Source organism: Silurus meridionalis, chromosome 21, assembly GCF_014805685.1.
Source record: "Silurus meridionalis isolate SWU-2019-XX chromosome 21, ASM1480568v1, whole genome shotgun sequence".
NCBI classification, from domain to species: domain Eukaryota; kingdom Metazoa; phylum Chordata; class Actinopteri; order Siluriformes; family Siluridae; genus Silurus; species Silurus meridionalis.
In genome coordinates, this window is record NC_060904.1 from 4,794,449 (window position 1) to 4,812,299 (window position 17,851).

At 33.4% G+C, this 17,851-nt stretch overlaps 1 protein-coding gene across 1 annotated transcript; it reads left to right on the forward strand.

Annotated features, from left to right (window-relative positions):
- Positions 1-1,027: 1,027 nt before the first annotated feature.
- On the forward strand, positions 1,028-16,260 carry LOC124375509 (ferroxidase HEPHL1-like). Its single transcript, XM_046833931.1, has 21 exons — positions 1,028-1,333; positions 3,493-3,722; positions 4,037-4,249; positions 4,978-5,151; positions 5,416-5,670; positions 6,789-6,957; positions 7,265-7,404; positions 7,913-8,044; positions 8,322-8,527; positions 8,871-9,021; positions 9,124-9,333; positions 10,232-10,442; positions 10,724-10,863; positions 11,373-11,495; positions 11,595-11,695; positions 12,767-12,992; positions 13,353-13,489; positions 13,574-13,727; positions 13,968-13,994; positions 14,493-14,519; positions 15,484-16,260. Exons 1-21 carry the CDS (start codon positions 1,200-1,202, stop codon positions 15,549-15,551), a joined length of 3,228 nt encoding a protein of 1,075 aa, XP_046689887.1. The 5' UTR covers positions 1,028-1,199; the 3' UTR covers positions 15,552-16,260.
- Positions 16,261-17,851: the final 1,591 nt, after the last annotated feature.

Sequence of the window (17,851 nt, forward strand, 5' to 3'; positions counted from 1 at the left end):
TCACTTTGACATTCTATGGAAGTGTCACCACTCTCCATTTCCCATTTAGCTGACTGTGTTGTAAAGAAAGATTTCTAACTGCACACACCTCATATGCCTTCATCTTCGTTTAGGCAATTTTTCAGCTGGGCAGGCTTGAAATCTAAAACTTAAAAAAAATATAAAAAATGAATTGTGCTACTGATATATTATAAAAGGTTTTTTTTTGAGTGAGTAGTTTAGGGTTTATAGGTTTAAGGTTTTTAGGGTCAAGATAATTTGTTGTTTAAACTATTGTTGTATCTTGTATGTTGTATGTGTACAGTATTATGAATGATTAAAAAAAAATTTATAATAAAAGTCTGTCTTTTTTTAATTCAGGTGTGATTCAATGGGGGTAGTTTTATGCAATGGTATAAGAAAAGATTGTGTGTCTCATAGATCTAGTTTCAGTTAGACTTGACAACATTTTTGCCCTGTAAGGTTCCTCTGCAATCAGCTCCAATGAGGAACGATTTATCCACAAATGTTCCTCCTTCAGAGAGTTCTTTCCTCAGTGGTGTGCAAATAATAATAATAATAATTAAAAGATAGCAATAAATACACAGACGAACAAACGAACTAAAAAATTGGGTTTTTGTGCATATTCCATGACTATATTAGTTTGAAGGTCATGGACTATAAACTATGTTCCTTCAAATACCCCTATTTATGAATAACATTATTTACTGTAATAATAACCTCCATTAAGCAAAGGGAAGGCTTTCCATAGATTTGTCAGATATGTGGATTTGTGTCCATTCAGCTACAAAGCAGTAGTGAGGTCAGGAATGTTATTTAAGGAGGCCTGAGGTTCAGGCAGTTTTATGCTGGGACAGGTTGTGACCTGTTAAATCCAGCTAAGGATAATTGTATTGAAAACGTTTTCAATCCAGTTGTGCTCTTCAAACAGTTTGGGAAAGGAATAAAAATGGGTGTGATGGCAGTGTCAACAAACCTGTCTGTTTAGTGTACTGTACCTTCTTTGATCATGTTCTGGTTTCAGTTTAGTTGTTATCACCGAAAACAAGGCAAGAATCGTGTCTGTTTTAACTTTTGGTTTCGATTTAAATATTAAACAAAAACTCGAATGAAGCTGTTGGATCCAGTCGTGTTTGTATCTGTGCTTTTTTTTTTTTATAAATCGGACACATCACAGACTTAATGATTCTTGGACAATAATGAGAGTTTCTTGTTTTACGCTCCTGACTGTTTTAAGTCTGAGCGAATCCGCAACGAGGACACACTACCTCGGGATTCGTGAGGTATACTGGAACTATGAAATCACAGATAGCACTGATATCGTGCGTTACGAGTAAGTTAAACTTGATTTAATCCTTTGATGAAAAAAATAAAAGTATAGATTAACAGGACACTGTTTACACACTTTATTACACTAAGTGGAAAAATCTGTGTTTAGTTTGTAAATGAATATATGACAAAACATATAGTTGTAAACAAAGATCTCAAGTTTTATAAAATGTCTGGTGTGAGATTACATCTTTTAGGGAAGATGCCACTCAAATATCTGCAGGATCAGTTTTTTTTTTAAGTTTCAATTTTACCTATTGTTTATAATTGACCAGGATAAATAGAAAATATAACAATGGGAAATTCTGATAGATGACTGCAAATTCATTCAAATAAAACAAATAGTATTTATATATTTAAAAAATACAAATGTATAAAAAATTTTAAAAAGTTGGTCCCAAATGAGTTTACTGAACAGCAGTGCTTAATGTATATACTACACACATACAGTAGGAATGCAGAACTTGTTTTGAGTGTGTGTGTGTGTGTGTGTGTGTGTGTGTGTGTGTGTGTGTGTTGTGAGAGTGTGAGAAAGAGAGAGAGAGAGAGAGAGAGAGAGAGAGCTTGTGAATGTTGTTTTGTGTTGTAAATGTTTGTTGCACATTTTAATGTCTTGATGACAGAGGTGGGGGTCCCACTTAAAGCACTGTGGCTCAAGGCCACCGTCATAAGTGATAATAGTGTTCCACCAAGAGCTAAACTGTTCAGCTTTTCTTCTACCAAAGAGAGAAAGCAGTAGGAAGTAGGAACAGATAATGTTAATCAGATAATGTTAGAAAAATATTTTTTACGGGTTTCTTTAAAGTTCATGAACAATAGAAAATAACCAAAATTGCTAAGTTGAATAGCCCTCTTTAAGTAGATCCCCTCACATCAGTGACAAAAATAAAGTCTTTTTGTGGACAGTGGGGTACATGTATCTGCCTATGTGAAACATAGGAGCGTAACCTGGCAGTTGGCCTTGTAGTGGATGTCATGCAATTCTTGACTCTGTAGTGAAAATGGCTTTAGTAAAAATCTAAATGTTGAACAAAAATGAAGGGGTTCCCTACTGCATTCATTCTCTCAATCTTGAGATGACAAGTCCTTCTGAGAAGACTAACAAGCATATGAGTTACCACTGTGTATAAAAATGGATAGATTATTTATTGATAAATCTCAGACAGATATATAAATGAGCATTTCAGGTTCTTTTACAATGGAGCATATCATTCCTTTTTTCTTTTATATTGAATAGGACAGTCATTGTTTAAACCAAGCATATTTGAACAAAAGCAACAATAATAATAATAATTATAATGATAATAATAATAATAATAATAATTATTATTATTATTATTATTATTATCATTTTTATTTTATAATAATAATAATAATAATTATAATGATAATAATAATAATAATAATTATTATTATTATTATTATTATTATTAGTATTATAAAATTAAAATAGATCTGCAACAACAATGTCTGAAACAAAATGTGTAAATAAATATCATAAATAAAGTAGCTAACAATAATAAAAAAAAAGTCTGTCCAACCTTGTCAAAGTACAGTTACATATTCAAACACCTTTTCACTATGAAACACCCTTACAGTGTGAGATATATTTTCTAAAGTGCTCACCAGGTAACTAGTTTTAACTGTATTTTGCTAGCGAGCTAATGCCCTGCTCAAGGTTGCTAAATATGAGTATGAACCACATAAAAGGCACTGCTATTAAATAAAATATGTAGAAAACTATTAAGTTAACACTAAACGGTTTGTCCAGAGCTGTCAGAGGAAGATGGGCCATGCCAGATTTTAAATTATGATATCAATATATGTATAAGATACTATAATAGGATGTTTTTTTCCAACATTGTGTTAATATTCAAGAATAATTGTGATTTAAAGTTTAAGGACTGTAAAAGGCAGTCAGTGAAGGGCCAGTAAACGATAGCTAGTGGAATCCATTGGAAAAAGTGTAGCAATGCAATAAATTTAGGAAGGTTGAGACTTGCAGTTCCATTCTGAAACAGTCAGATGTCCCACAAAGGCAGATCTGCAGGGAGGCGAGTTGCAGTAGTCCAATCTTGAAATGACAAGTACTTTTGAGAAGACTAAACAGTCAGTATTAATATGGGTGTTTTCTCTCTTTGTTTGTAATTCATTTGTCTGTAGATACCTCAGCAATTGTTTTACAAATGAAATCAAGTATAAAAAAGCTGTGTATAAGGAGTACACAGATGGAAATTTTATCACTGAGGTGTCTAAACCTCAATGGATGGGATTACTTGGACCTGTGATCCGTGCAGAAGTAGGCGATGACATTGTAGTGCATATGAAGAACTTTGCATCTCGGCCTTATTCAATTCATCCACATGGCGTTTACTACAAAAAGGACTCTGAAGGTAGAATGGGTTTAATTCTGTTTCTCATTCACTTAGATGTGGTTGTTTTAACTTGGTTCGCTATTATGATGTTATTTGAATATAAAGTTGTCTAAAATATAAATGTCAAGATACAAAGAAGTCTTGGCAGGTTTCCTTGGCTTGTTTAGAAATATATATATATATATATATATATATATATATATATATATATATTGTAATATATATTACAATTATTTAAACTGCTGATTTTAGTTAAAACTTATCTACGATTAAAAGTTATCTGGGATTATCACTTAACACATTACAGTATGACATGACTGACTGTTCACCAGGTGCATGGTATCCGGATGGTACATCTGCTGCGAATAAGAGTGATGATTCTGTGGCTCCAGGACAGTCTTACACATACACATGGAAGGTGACAGAAGAGTTTGCTCCTAAAGAGACTGACTCCTCCTGTCTTACATCGATGTATCACTCACATGTAAACGCAGCAAAAGACATAGCATCAGGACTCATTGGAGTGCTGCTCATCTGCAAGAAGGGTAACATTTTGATATTTTCTAAATTTTAATGTAACTACATATACTTAGATACATATCTCTGATTTATGAAAGTATATATAATTTTGGAAATTAATATTAAGTAAGAAATGACACATTAAAGGCCATGCTATAAACAAATGCACTGGATGTGTGTGATGTGGCATGAGCTGAGTGCAGATACAGTGTTCCCCCTGAACTCGCAGGGGTTCTAAGATTGTAAATTTTGGACGCACCACCGCAGCCCCTATGGTACCTGAGTGAATTCATCTAGACATTATGTCACTTTTATACAATAATGTTTTAAAAACTTTATAAAATTTGTTAGTGAAAACATAGTTTAAAATGTTATTCCTAACATTCCTGAACATTCACTACCGCTGCAGAATTTTAAGATAATCCGCAACTTGCTGATAGTTCCAAATTAGAACCTGCGAATTTTCCGAGCCGCGAATTAACGGGGGTTGACTGTACACCTGGAAACAAGAAGTAAATAGTTTAGTGGTCAGTCTACAACATTACATGTTACTATAAAAACTATTCAAGAGGACTAAACTATTTTGTGGTATACTGTTAAAGGGTAAACTATGTTGAGGGTTTTATGTCAAGAAAATGCAGATTTTTGGTAGTATTTATTATTCAGTGTTAATAGTTATATATTGTATTATACAGTATATTGTAATTATGTATTATATAATCAGCATATGTTGTGTGTGTGTGTTTTCTATCAGGAGCTCTGGATCAAATCAGATGTCACCAATCTGTCTCGTTTTGTGAATATTTCTTGATGTTCAGCACAATGGATGAAAGCCTTAGTTGGTATTTTGATGATAATATTAACGAGTTTTGCCCTGGGGTAGCTAATCAAATCAATGAAGAAGATTTTCAGACAAGCAAACTGCACTGTAAGCTGCTTTTTTTAGACATCCAAGCCACAATTTCTTTTTAACATTGTAATTTGTACATTGTTGTTTTTCTTTTTTTGGGGGGGTCTTGACAATTTGATAGTTTCAATATAAAATCTTCTTTCATTTAGGGCAGTAAATCGATAGATAAAAAGATTGAGCAAAATAGAGTGTTATTGAACACAAGTTTTTTTTATAGATAGATCATAGCTTCACTATGTGTTCTTCTGTTTCAATTCTCTGGTTGTTGTTTTGTTTCCCCAGCAATAAATGGTTTTGTTTATGGCAGCTTGCCAACCTTGGAAGTGTGTCTCGGAACCCCTGTGTTTTGGCATCTTTTTAGTATTGGAAACACCATAGACCTTCACTCTATCCACTTCTATGGCCACACCCTACTCAACCAAGGTCACCGTACTGATGTCGTCAGTCTATTTCCTGCTACTTCATTAACTGCAGAAATGGTCCCCATGACAACTGGGAAGTGGCTGTTCAGGTGTCAGGTTGATGATCACATCCGTGGTAACGTCTCTTTCAGTTCTTTTAAATTCTGAGAATAAATTAAAGTATTTAATTCCTAAATCCTGAACGTTTTTATTTATAATTTACTTCAATGTTTTAGATTCCTAAATGAATGTAATTAAAAGAATGAGAAATTTGAGTCCTCTAAGTATAAAGAGTTGATTATAGTCATCATTAGCTTTCACCTAAAACTCATATTCTGCTGTTGTAGCAAATACAAGGTTCAATGTCCTAAAGCTTTTCTGCTCACCACTGTTGTAAAGAGTAATTATTTGAGCAGCCTTCCTGTCAGCTCAGCCCATTCTTCTCTTACGTCATTGATCAATAAGGCATTTACAACAAATATTTACTGGCTGTTTTTTGTTTTTTGACACCATTATTCGCAATCCCACAATTTATTAACCCAGAAGATATGCATTTTCTGAAATATTCTAATTATTCCTTCAAGCACCAGCAACCATACTATAGTAAAAAAAAAAAGATAACTCAATAAATATTTTGATTAGTGTGCATGTGCAGTTAATCAGTTGCCTAATAAAAATAACAAATATTATTTGGACACGTAAAGCTATTCTGGACATTAAACCATAAGTACCATGAGACCCCTCACCATTTTGGTATGTCTTCTCAAAGGACAATACTATAGAAATGATACTTGGATACATTTTAGAGTAGTCGATGTGCAGCTTGTATTGCAGTACACATTTACTGTCCTCTGAGAATAACTCAACAGCCATTATTGTCAAAATAGCTGATAACAAAAGTGAGTACACCCTAGGTGATAGCTGTATGCCATGTAACCATGCAAAGTCACATGTGCTGTGCATCAGGTGCAGAAGCTGGCTTCAAAAAAACAGACACAAGTGCTGCCGCACACTGCAAAAATTTGGTTTGCATGGCTGTCATCCCAGAAGGAAGCCTCTTCTGAAACTGGCTCACAAGAAAGCCTGCAAATTTTCTATTGTAGTGTGTCTTTAGGAGATATACTGTATACTATATAATATACTGCACTGTATATTCTGATTAGTTTGATCGTTGCAAATTAGAAAATAATTTATGTTCTCTGCTTTTGTACCAACCACCCCCCACTCTTACTGTGCATGTATCATGAACAAAAGGTATGCATGGCTTTTATAACGTCTCGTCATGTGATAAAGACACTGCGCCCACAGTGTCCTCGGTTGGCCATGTCAGGCGTCACTACATTGCAGCAGAGGAGATACTTTGGGAATACGCACCCTCAGGGCAAAACAGACTGACCAATAAACCACTAAATGAAACAAACAGGTAATCGCAAATGCAAAAAACATGCAATGTTGAAAAAGCATATACAATGTATCACACATCAGAATCATAAACATTATGTTCTGATTATTATTTTAAATTATTATATATTTACTGTATTTACATGTATTTGTGTGACACACCACAAATGCCATCCTAATATACATATATGGCATTTAATATACAAATATACTTGCAGGATTGTTAGACTCTCTTGTAATTTCAGTGGAGGCCAAAATATTAAATATAATTTAGCCATTAAAATAATATTATACCATGAAATACCATTAAAAAAATGTTTTCTTTGCAGTGACTCAGAAGAATTCTTCAGTACAAATGAGGGAAGGTTGGGAGGAAAGTATTGGAAAGTCAGATACATTGGGTACCATGATGATACATTTACTTCCAAGATTGAGCAAAGTGGTTCAGAAAAACACCTAGGCATTCTGGGTAAATATACTCAGTGTTATTTGGGTTTGGGTGTTATACATATAGTAATGGTTAAATACAAAAGTGTACCTCAATTACATGAAATTCTGTGAAATATGGGCACAGTAGTGTACAATATAGGGATTAGACACTACTGTTTACTGAGTTACCATGAAGTGACTGTGAGTCAGATCATTTTTATTTTACATTTCAATAATACATTTTGCCCTTTTTCATGTTTAATTCAAAAAATCTAAATCATCATAATTCCTGGTCAGGACATGATATGACAGGACTTCCTTTTGTTAACTACAGTATATGATGCAAATGCCTAAAGTATTGCAAAACTATTGATTATTTTTATTTTGCCTACTCCAGTATAATATTAATGGAATGAAAATAATTTTTACATATAATTTACATACGGTACAAATTCTTTATTTTAATTTTTTTTACACTTTAACACTTTATGATTTTATAAAACTTTCAGTATCACTTTTAAGGTGTATTGTGTGGTGTGTGCTCACAGGTCCTGTGATTAGGGGAGAACCTGGTGATGTCATTGAGGTGACATTTAGAAACAAGGCAAGGTATAACTTCAGCTTGCAACCTCGTGGAGTATCATATGACAAATCTTATGAAGGAGTCATATATCCAGATGGTAAGACATACAATGATTCATTTTGGAAAAACAGTGTATGGCATGTAGGCATGGATTAATTAGAAAATGTCTTTCATTTTACTTGTTCAGCAGTTTTACTAATAGGCATTATCACAATGCAGCTTTACATAAATGAATTAATTTAAAACATAAACATTTTTACAATTTATATACTTGTAATGATACATAAATCTCTGAAAGTTTATTGTCTCTATAAATAAAATTTGTATTTCACATATTGCAAACTTTACTTAACACATGACTCTGTCCTCTTCAGGTTCTCAGAATGCAGGGGCCAGTGTGGCACCAGGTCAGACATTTACATATCGATGGCAGGTGATAGAAGGCCCCTCTCCCAGTGACCCACCCTGCCTGTCATACCTGTATTACTCTGGTACAGATCCCGTCTATGACACTAACTCTGGTTTGGTGGGAACGTTACAAGTATGCAAGAAGGGAGTTTTGGATGAGAGCGGTCGACAGGTACTTTTCCACACACGTCTTACATTAGCTCATTTACAGTAGCTGTACAATACTTAATATTGACATTGACAAAAAGCTGTTTAAGTGAAACTCCACTGAGAAGCAGGTCAGAGCAGGTCACTTGAAAAAAAAAAAGAGAGCTACAACACAGACTTTTAAATGATTAGTTCTAATTGGCTACATTCAAACAAATTCTATGTATCTTTGGTACACACAATAATCCAAGGTTTAAAAAATGGTACATCTGTATATATTAAGAGCATGATTGTGTGTGTGTGTGTGTGTGTGTGTGTGTGTGTGTGTGTGTGTGTGTGTGTGTGTGTGTGTGTGTGTGTGTGTGTAGCATATAGGATCAGAGGTGCAGAAGGAGTTTTTCCTTCTCTTCACTGTAATGGATGAGACTGAAAGCTGCTTCCTGGAGAAGAATATTAACGAATTTGGTAATAAGAAAAATAATAATACCTACCAATTTCAGGAGAGCAATAAAATGCGCTGTAAGTTCCAACACTATGACTGCACCTAATTAATAATGTGATATACAGCTATTTTACAGCACTCTTTACAATCCAATTATGTGTGTGTGTGTTCTCTTTTAGCTGTAAATGGCTTCATGTATGGAAATCTTCCTGAACTTAATTTGTGTGAGGGGGACCATGTTGTGTGGCACCTGATGGCATTGGGCTCAGCGCATCTCTATAGCGTTTACTTTCAGGGCAACACGATTCAGCTGGACAACACTACACGGGACACGGTTAATCTCTTCCCGCACTCTAGTGTTACTGTCTCCATGAAACCTGACAATGACGGTAATGGAATAAGCGTGTACAGTTTTAAAAAAAAAAAAAAAAAAAAAAAAAAGAATTATAATATTCATGTCAATCGAGCAATGTTGAACCAAAAAAGTGCTAGTGTGTGTATGAGGTTATCTAATAGATAAAGTAAAATTAAGAACAGTGTAGTGTTTAAGATTTTACTGCTAGGCATTTTTATATTGTATATATGAGTATACTAGCTACTTAAATGAAAAACTTTTTGCACTAGCAATGTCTTTAATTTTTCAGATTGAAATGAATGTCAATTCAACGATATACATGAATGCCTTGTAGTTTAGTTTAGATTCCTCTTGCCCTGTTTTGATTTGATTTGATTCACTTTGTCCCGTCCAGAAACCCATGAAATATTTTGGAGATAGAGCCTGATAGAGCCTGAACTGATTTTGCTTTAAAACTGTTTTTTTCTTGAGCACTGACAATATAACTAAAGCTCAGAGCTATAAAACAGCTAGCCATTTCAATTGGTCAAATAGAATGACGAAGCAATTTTGAATTCAACTAAAGGTTAAGTCAAAGTTGAATTCAATGGACAAAGCAATAAATTCCTTGTTTGCCAATTAGTAGTAGTAGATTAGTCTTATTTTTTTCAATTAGACCTTTATAGATAGAAACTGTGTATTTAAAAATAGCATTGGGAGCGACACTGGTAAATCAGAATGACCACAGACCAACAGAATTAAATAATAATTATGTATAATAAGCAAACAATCTAAGCAGGATATGTGGGTCTCTGAATTTACATTTTGTTACAATAGATAATGTGAATTAAAGTTGAAGTTGAGTTAAAAATGAATCGATAATAAAGCAATTTCCATTTATTAATTATATTATTGCAATTTTCTTTCACTTGTCATTTGTTATTTTGCTTTAGGACTTTTTGAGCTGAGCTCTCTTACAGCTGATGACTATCGTGGTGGCATGCGGCAGCTTTACATGGTAAAACGCTGCACACCGAGTCAGAACCAAGAGGGTACCTTTCAGCCCGATGTGTATTTCTACTTGGCTGCTGAAGAGGTGGAGTGGAATTACGCCCCAAACCGAACATGGGAGTTGGAGAAACATAACACTACTCTTAATGAAAGGTGAGTGCTGGTCACTAGTGTTTAAACTTTTTATTATAAATGGATTTTGAAACAGAATATGTAGGCAATATCTGTTTTTTTAAGATGTATTTTGCTGTTTTATTGTGTACTGTTTTAACTGACATACATTAACAATTGTGATGTGAAATCCTAACTCTGGAGTGTTTAACTATGCACTTAACTATGCTATATGTTAAAACAGATGCTGAAATAAATATTAGTGAGTTGATGGTTAATTTTTAATTTTTTTATTTTTTACTTTTTCTCATTTTGCCTCTCAGTCCTGGAAGCATTTACCTCAATAAATCAGAGAATTGGATTGGGCCTGTTTACAGAAAAGTGGTGTACCGTATGTACAAGGATGAGACTTTCACAGAACAGGTTACCAGGGGTTCTGATGAAGAGCATTTAGGCATTTTGGGTAAAACATATTCAATTATTATATTTCAACACATTTATCATAGTATTCATTATAATATTTCAACATATTAAAGTTTTCAGGCAATCTGTGAAGTTTTTGTTCTGGTTTATTTTATTAGTGTAAATCACAGCCCAATATAATAAATGTTACATTTGTTTAATGACAAATGAATAAAATGAGTTTAATGAATGAGTTTATTCCAAACATCAGTAACTTAAAAAACAACTAGGTCTAAACCATCAAATAAATATTAAACTGAATATTTAAGTGAAATGTGTAAATAAGCAAAATGATATTTTATTTATAATAATAAACTCTTTTTCTGAAAAGCTGGATTATGTTAGTTTTATAAATTTGTCATATGGCAAATCGTGTTAAAGGATTCCCATGCTCAAGGTTGTGAAATTTAACTCTAATCTAAATTCTTGTACTTGTAATTTCTAGCCCTCATTGTTAGATGAATACTAGACAGTGCATAGCTAAATTAAAACATTTTTTTCCATGTGCAGGTCCTATTCTTAGGGTGCAAGTTGGTGAGATGGTCCAGGTTGTATTTAAGAACAAAGCCACTAGGCCCTATTCAGTTCACGCTCATGGAGTGAAGGCCAGTTTGGCCGAACCTGTTGAACCAGGTACACTACAGCCAAACTACCCTTTAGATAACATTTACTAGCATAAATGTGACATATGTGCTTTATATGAAAAAGTGTACGTCTATTTGTGTGTGTTAGGAAGCACAACAAGGTATAACTGGACAATCAGTTCAGGTCCTGGACCCACTGAATCAACTTGCACGACCTATGCCTATTACTCATCAGCCAGCTTTCTTAAGGTAAAACATTGAACAAGAGAGGATTGAGGAGATTTTGCAAGAATGCTTGTGTAATTACATACAACCATATACATATACAAAAGCTCATTAAATAAAATAGTAAGCCATTTCCTAAGGGTCATATTGAAGCGCTTCATGCTTCTGTAAAAGGATGCCAACTATCATGACCTGTCAGTGCAGTTATTTTAAAACATTTAGGACAGAACCAACTTGCAGACTACACAAACTCACAGAGCAAGACCATTCAGTGCAGAAGGAATAAAAATTACATGCTCTTGGCTGCTGTTTATAGTTACCAGTCAGCATAAGGCTTAATTCTTATACATAACTTTGTAACAACACTTCAGAGAAGAATCTTTCCTGTTCCAGCATGGCATGACAATGCCCCTAGGCGCAAAGCAAGGTCTAGAAAGATATGGGTTTCAAGAATGGAGTGTGTCATAGCAAAATCTGCCACAACAATAGCTGTGTCTTCTGGTACCAATAACATCTTAAAAATAATTCTTTGCTACTATTATCTTTTAGAAACTCCCCAACTTTTGGCCTTTCCCAGTTACCATTATACTAAGACATTTCACTTTGATGCATCATTTATGGGTTTGTCTAATCATTTCATGTTTGGGGTTGGACTAAAAAAAATAAAGAATCATGTTATTCCTACCCTTTCCTTGCCATTTTTATTGTTAGTGACTACAAAATTTTGTGTGTTATGATGGTTCAGCCTTCCATGGGGCACCATGACCCTGTTTAAAAGATTATATAACCAAGCATGTCCTACAACTCAGCAACTTCCAAAATCAAGTAAAATGCCTTCCCAGAAGAATAAGGCTGTTAGAGCAACAATGGAAGGAATAAATCCATAGCATTGACTATGCATTCTGAATAGGATGTTTAAAACGTATTTAGTTGTAAAGGTCTATATGTCCAATGCATCCTGTTGTTCTCAGAAAATGTTTTTGAGTTTAGCAGTTTTCATGGCTATAAAAAGCTTTTCACATGACACCTCAATACTTCTATACTGTATACAGGTCTGATTGATTAATCTATTGTATGTCGTTTTTCCGGTGTCAGGATTTGGCAAGTGGCTTAATCGGACCATTAGTGGTGTGTCGAAAGGGGACTCTGAACAAGACGAGACAGCGGACAGATGTGGATAAAGAATTTGCTCTGCTCTTCATGGTGTTTGATGAGAATGAATCATGGTATCTAAAGGATAACATACAAAATTACCTAAAGAAAGACCCTGAAACTTTCAACATTGACAGTGATGGCTTTATGGAAAGTAACATGATGCATGGTAAGCATAAACAGTTCTAAACACAATGAACAACAAAATTTTGCATTAAGTAATACAAATTTGCTAGCGGTTTAATGTAAAAAGAGAATGTGATGCTTGCTCTACATTAAATTGCTCTACATGAACAAAACTACATGTTGCATTTGTTATTGGTCAGAGAATGTATAAGTAATTGAATGTATTTTTCTTTTATAAATATTATATACGGTATATGTAATTTCTATCAGTGCAGATTTGTGAAATATCAATAGTTAAAAAATAACAATAATCTATCGATTGGACTCAACAAAAATAACATCATATTGTTAATATACAGTATATAATATAAGATCTGTAATGTTTTCTCCATGTGCTGATTAGGTATTAATGGAAAGCTGTACGCTAACTTACATGGTCTGAGGATGCGGCAGGGAGATCGGACCGAATGGTATTTAATGGCACTGGGGAATGACGAAATGTACACAGTGCACTTTCACGGTCAGAGTTTCGTATACAAGGTACACATTTATTTAGTAAAATAGACACAGCATGTACACATAGACATGAACATTAACACTGTATCTACTATATCCATCTCTCAGACGGATCACCCCCACAGAGCTGATGTGTATGGATTGTTCCCTGGAACCTTTAAGACTATTGAACTACAGGCAGGAACCCCAGGAACTTGGCTTCTTCACTGTCATGTGACGGATCACATGGACTCTGGAATGGAGACAACTTTTACCATTGAAGGTTTGAATAAGAACAGTTTTTGATATTGGATTGTGGATTTTCAATGATTCCCTATTTATTTGATTTCATTTATTTAAATCAAATATACTTTCAAGTAGTAAGAAAATAAATAAAGAGAAGAGTTACAGCCAAAGAATCAGATTAGATGTTCAAGGAAATTAAAAAGATCGCCCCAAACACAAAGCCCTTGTTAATATTATGAGCATGTTTTAATTAAAACTTTTTTTCCCCCCAATGCAGCTACAAACACCAAATCTCGAACAAATGGTAAGACGCTTTAAGAAATAAATGTACCAAAGTTACGTTTTTCTTAGTTGCTAGGGTGCTTGAAGTTTCATAAAAGTGTTAAAAGATTGTCTAATACCTAACCAGTTGTTTAAAAATTGATTACAGCTTGAAATACTAATTAATATATTTAGAATTTAACAAGTATTTGCAATGGTTTTATACTTCAAAATATCCACTGGAACACTAACAATTACAGCTTGATTTACTGACAGATCCAATCATTATCATTCTTTTTTTTAGATTATAGCTATTGAAATCAGGTGCACTTTCATGTACTAAAACTTGCAACAGAATCATGTCTTGTGAAATGTACAGTATGTAAAATATACTTGTTTTTATACTATAAGCCAAATTGGACAAAAGTTACAGACATAGAATCATTAAAGCCTCAAGACAAGACTAACATTTTCAAAGACAATTGACTGTGTGTTATTATGAGTATGTTTTCATTAAAATGTTTTTTCTCCGCCAATGTAGATGCAACTTCCACGGCCTGGACAAATGGTAAAGCTCAATTTTCAACACTCTAAGAAATAAGATACAATATACAAAAGTACAAAATTGCACAATTTTTTGTTGCTGGGGGAGTGTGGCACCATCAAGGGTACATCTTTAAATCATTTTCCCTACCTTCCAGCACAAATTTCCAAATTGGTCACCTCCAAATGGTGGGACTATTACTCATATAGCATACCTATTATATCTGAGATATGTGACTCCAGCTAACTACATATTTTCCAATTGGTCACAAGACATGGTATCCAAGGTTATTATAGTTTTAAAACATTACTCTGTTTTTATATATATATATATATATATATATATATATATATATATATATATATATATATATATATATATAGGATTTCTTGCTTGTTAATATCAGACTAGACAGTGTGTCCATGCTATATGGACAAAAGGTTTTTGAACACCTGACAATGTGCTTTTTGAACTGCACATTTCACATTTAGTTTCCATTTGCTGTTCTTATAACATAATTCTTCTAGGAAGGTTTTCCATTACAGATTGGAGTGCTGCTTGTGGAGATTCGTGCTAATTTTTGACACAAGGGTTTTAGTAAAGTCGGGAACTGGTGTAAGTGAGGTGAGGAGGCCTGGGGTGCAGTCAGCAGTCCAATTCATTCAAAAGGTGTTTAATAGGTTTGAGATCAGAGGAATCAGGCCACTCAAGATCTTTCACGCCAGCCCATGTAAAGCATATCTTCATGGAGCTCACTTTGACATGCTGGAAAATGTTTGGGTCTTCTAGTCCAAGTAAAGGGAAAATGTTATGCTATTGTATCCATAGACATTCTTTACAATCGTGTACCTCCAGCTTTGTGGTAACTGTTTGGGAAAGAACCACATATGACTGGAAAACTCCAAAGTTTGGATTACATTTAAAATACCTTTTTTTGCTTTATTTATTTTTTATCTGAGACTCACCAGCAGATTTTCTTCTTTTTTAGGTGCCAGCTTTATGGGGTGTTTTTTTCAAATGCTGCTGATCATCATGCTCAGCTTCTGGCATGAGTAACTTTGCAAAGCTTTTTTGCCACAATTCTGCAACTTTTCCAGTTGTAAAATATAATGTATTATACATGCTACTTAGTTTATTTTAAGATGTAAGATGTAAGTGACTGTATATTATTAGTCTTGTTTTTTGTATAGCTAAGATCAGAACAATAGAAAGTTCAGACACGAATTGTGACCGAATTAACTCAAAGAACAATCTTGCTAATTAAAAATGAGCATGTTATCTAGTTTTGCTAGCTAGTTTACTAATTAAGTGTTACTGACTAAGAACAAATCGCACAAAAAACTTTAAAGAATCTAAATAACTAAAGTTTGTGGCGTTTGTGTATAAGAATCTAACTAGATTTTTTTAAACTTTAGCTAAAGCTGCCTACAGAACATATAGCTAACTAGATTTCGACTTTAAAACAAGCAAAACATTTATATAAGCCTACCTTTGGGCACACAAGTATCACTGAGAAAGTCTTCAGTTTCTCGTTCTCTGATACAACAAAAGTTTATCCTATTGCAACAATGCTGGCTGAAAATATTTAGTATATTATGTATATTGTAATAGTAGTTATTAGTGTAGTATATTCCGTAGTACTGTGATTAAAGAGTCGGAAGAACTGGAGACCTCATTTGCCTTTATCTACCTCCAGGCAAAATTTCTACTGGTCCAGAATTAAACCTAAGCCTTCACAAAAAAAAAAAAAAAGTAAGTAGGTAAGTAAGTAAATAAATAAATAAATCCATATATACATACATATATATTCATAGTCATCAGTTTATATATTTTATATCCACTAAAGACTACTTAACTACTACTGAGCTGAATATGAATATAGTGTTCTTTACATTAAATCAGAGATGGGAAGTAACGAAGTACAAATACTTCATTACTGTACTTAAGTAGATTTTTCTGGTATCAGTACTTTACTTCAAAAAATCATGTATTTGTACTGTACAATAAACAGTAGTGACAATGAGTAATGATTTGTTATCTTTTTTTAATGATCTCATAAAAATCTATTACAGAATACAAACAATATCTATTTTTGTATTCGGTTACATTTTGTCGAACAGTCTTCAATAATTTAGAACTACGCAAAATACCAACTATTGTTCTGAACTAATTTAAGTATTTGCCAAACGTATTGGCAAGACTTGATAATATTGTCACTTCTATTAATAATAACAATGGCTGATTGATAAATGCTGTAGGGAGCTGAATATAAAACAGTGTTCTTTACATTAAATCAGAGGTGGGAAGTAACGAAGTACAAATACTTCGTTACTGTACTTAAGTAGATTTTTCTGGTATCAGTACTTTACTCCACTTTTTATTTTTCTGACAACTTTTTACTTTTACTCATTACATTTTTACACAAATATCTGTACTTTCTACTTCTTAAATTTTCAAACCAGGCTTGTTACTTTAGTTTTAATCTATTTGGTGACATGTCAATATTTTTCCTTCTCATTGTGCCATTTTTCAGCCCATCAACCAATTTCCTGTCATTGCGCATCTTTTTCAATCCACTGGTGTATCATTTCCTGGTTATCACACACTACAGATGTTGACTAGTTTACGAAGCTAACAATGAGCAAGACAAAAGGCAACAAAAAAAGTATGGGGTTAACGTGGATGAGACAGAGGGAGTCGTAAACATAAGTGAAAACTTAAATTTCTATTTTTTTTTAATTGTACTGATAAGAGCAATACATAATTCAAATTTGTAAAGGATATACTTTTATATGTATACACTCATTAACAACAAAATATTGTTAATTTAAAAAATTGAGAAGTATTAATTTAAGGTACATTTAGAACCGAAAAATGTGTGATTAAGTTGCGATTAATCGTGAGTTAACTCACGCCAATCATGCGATTAATCGCAATTAAATATTTTAAACATTGACCTATGAGGGATTGACTAACATTAATATGAGATGAGGTCCAGTTACAAGCCTAACACTAAAACGGGTAATAATAATGGCTATTTTTTTTGTACTTAAGTACATGTCAGAACCCAAACTTTTTATTTTACTTGAGTAAAAAAGTACAGTCAGGACTTCAACTTTTACCTGAGTATTTTAAAACATGAGTATCTGTACTTCTGATTAAATGAAATGCACCTCTGCATTAAATACATCAAAAACATTTACTTACAGGAAATAAGCAAACTTTCAATCATTTAGAATATTTTTGAATTTATTTGGAATATTTAAATTTTTTTTGGATTGATTTAAAATAATTTGTAAATAAGTGGTGTTTATTTTATTTATGTACATCATTGTACAGCATGCGGTGTCAAATGT

Bases quoted from the DNA above. Each gene is read 5' to 3' on its own strand.
- LOC124375509 (XM_046833931.1), top strand. From the start codon at position 1,200: ATGAGAGTTTCTTGTTTTACGCTCCTGACTGTTTTAAGTCTGAGCGAA. The intron at 1,334-3,492 runs GTAAGTTAAACT...ATTTGTCTGTAG, and splicing joins ACTGATATCGTGCGTTACGA to ATACCTCAGCAATTGTTTTA. The intron at 13,728-13,967 runs GTTTGAATAAGA...CCCCCAATGCAG, and splicing joins GACAACTTTTACCATTGAAG to CTACAAACACCAAATCTCGA.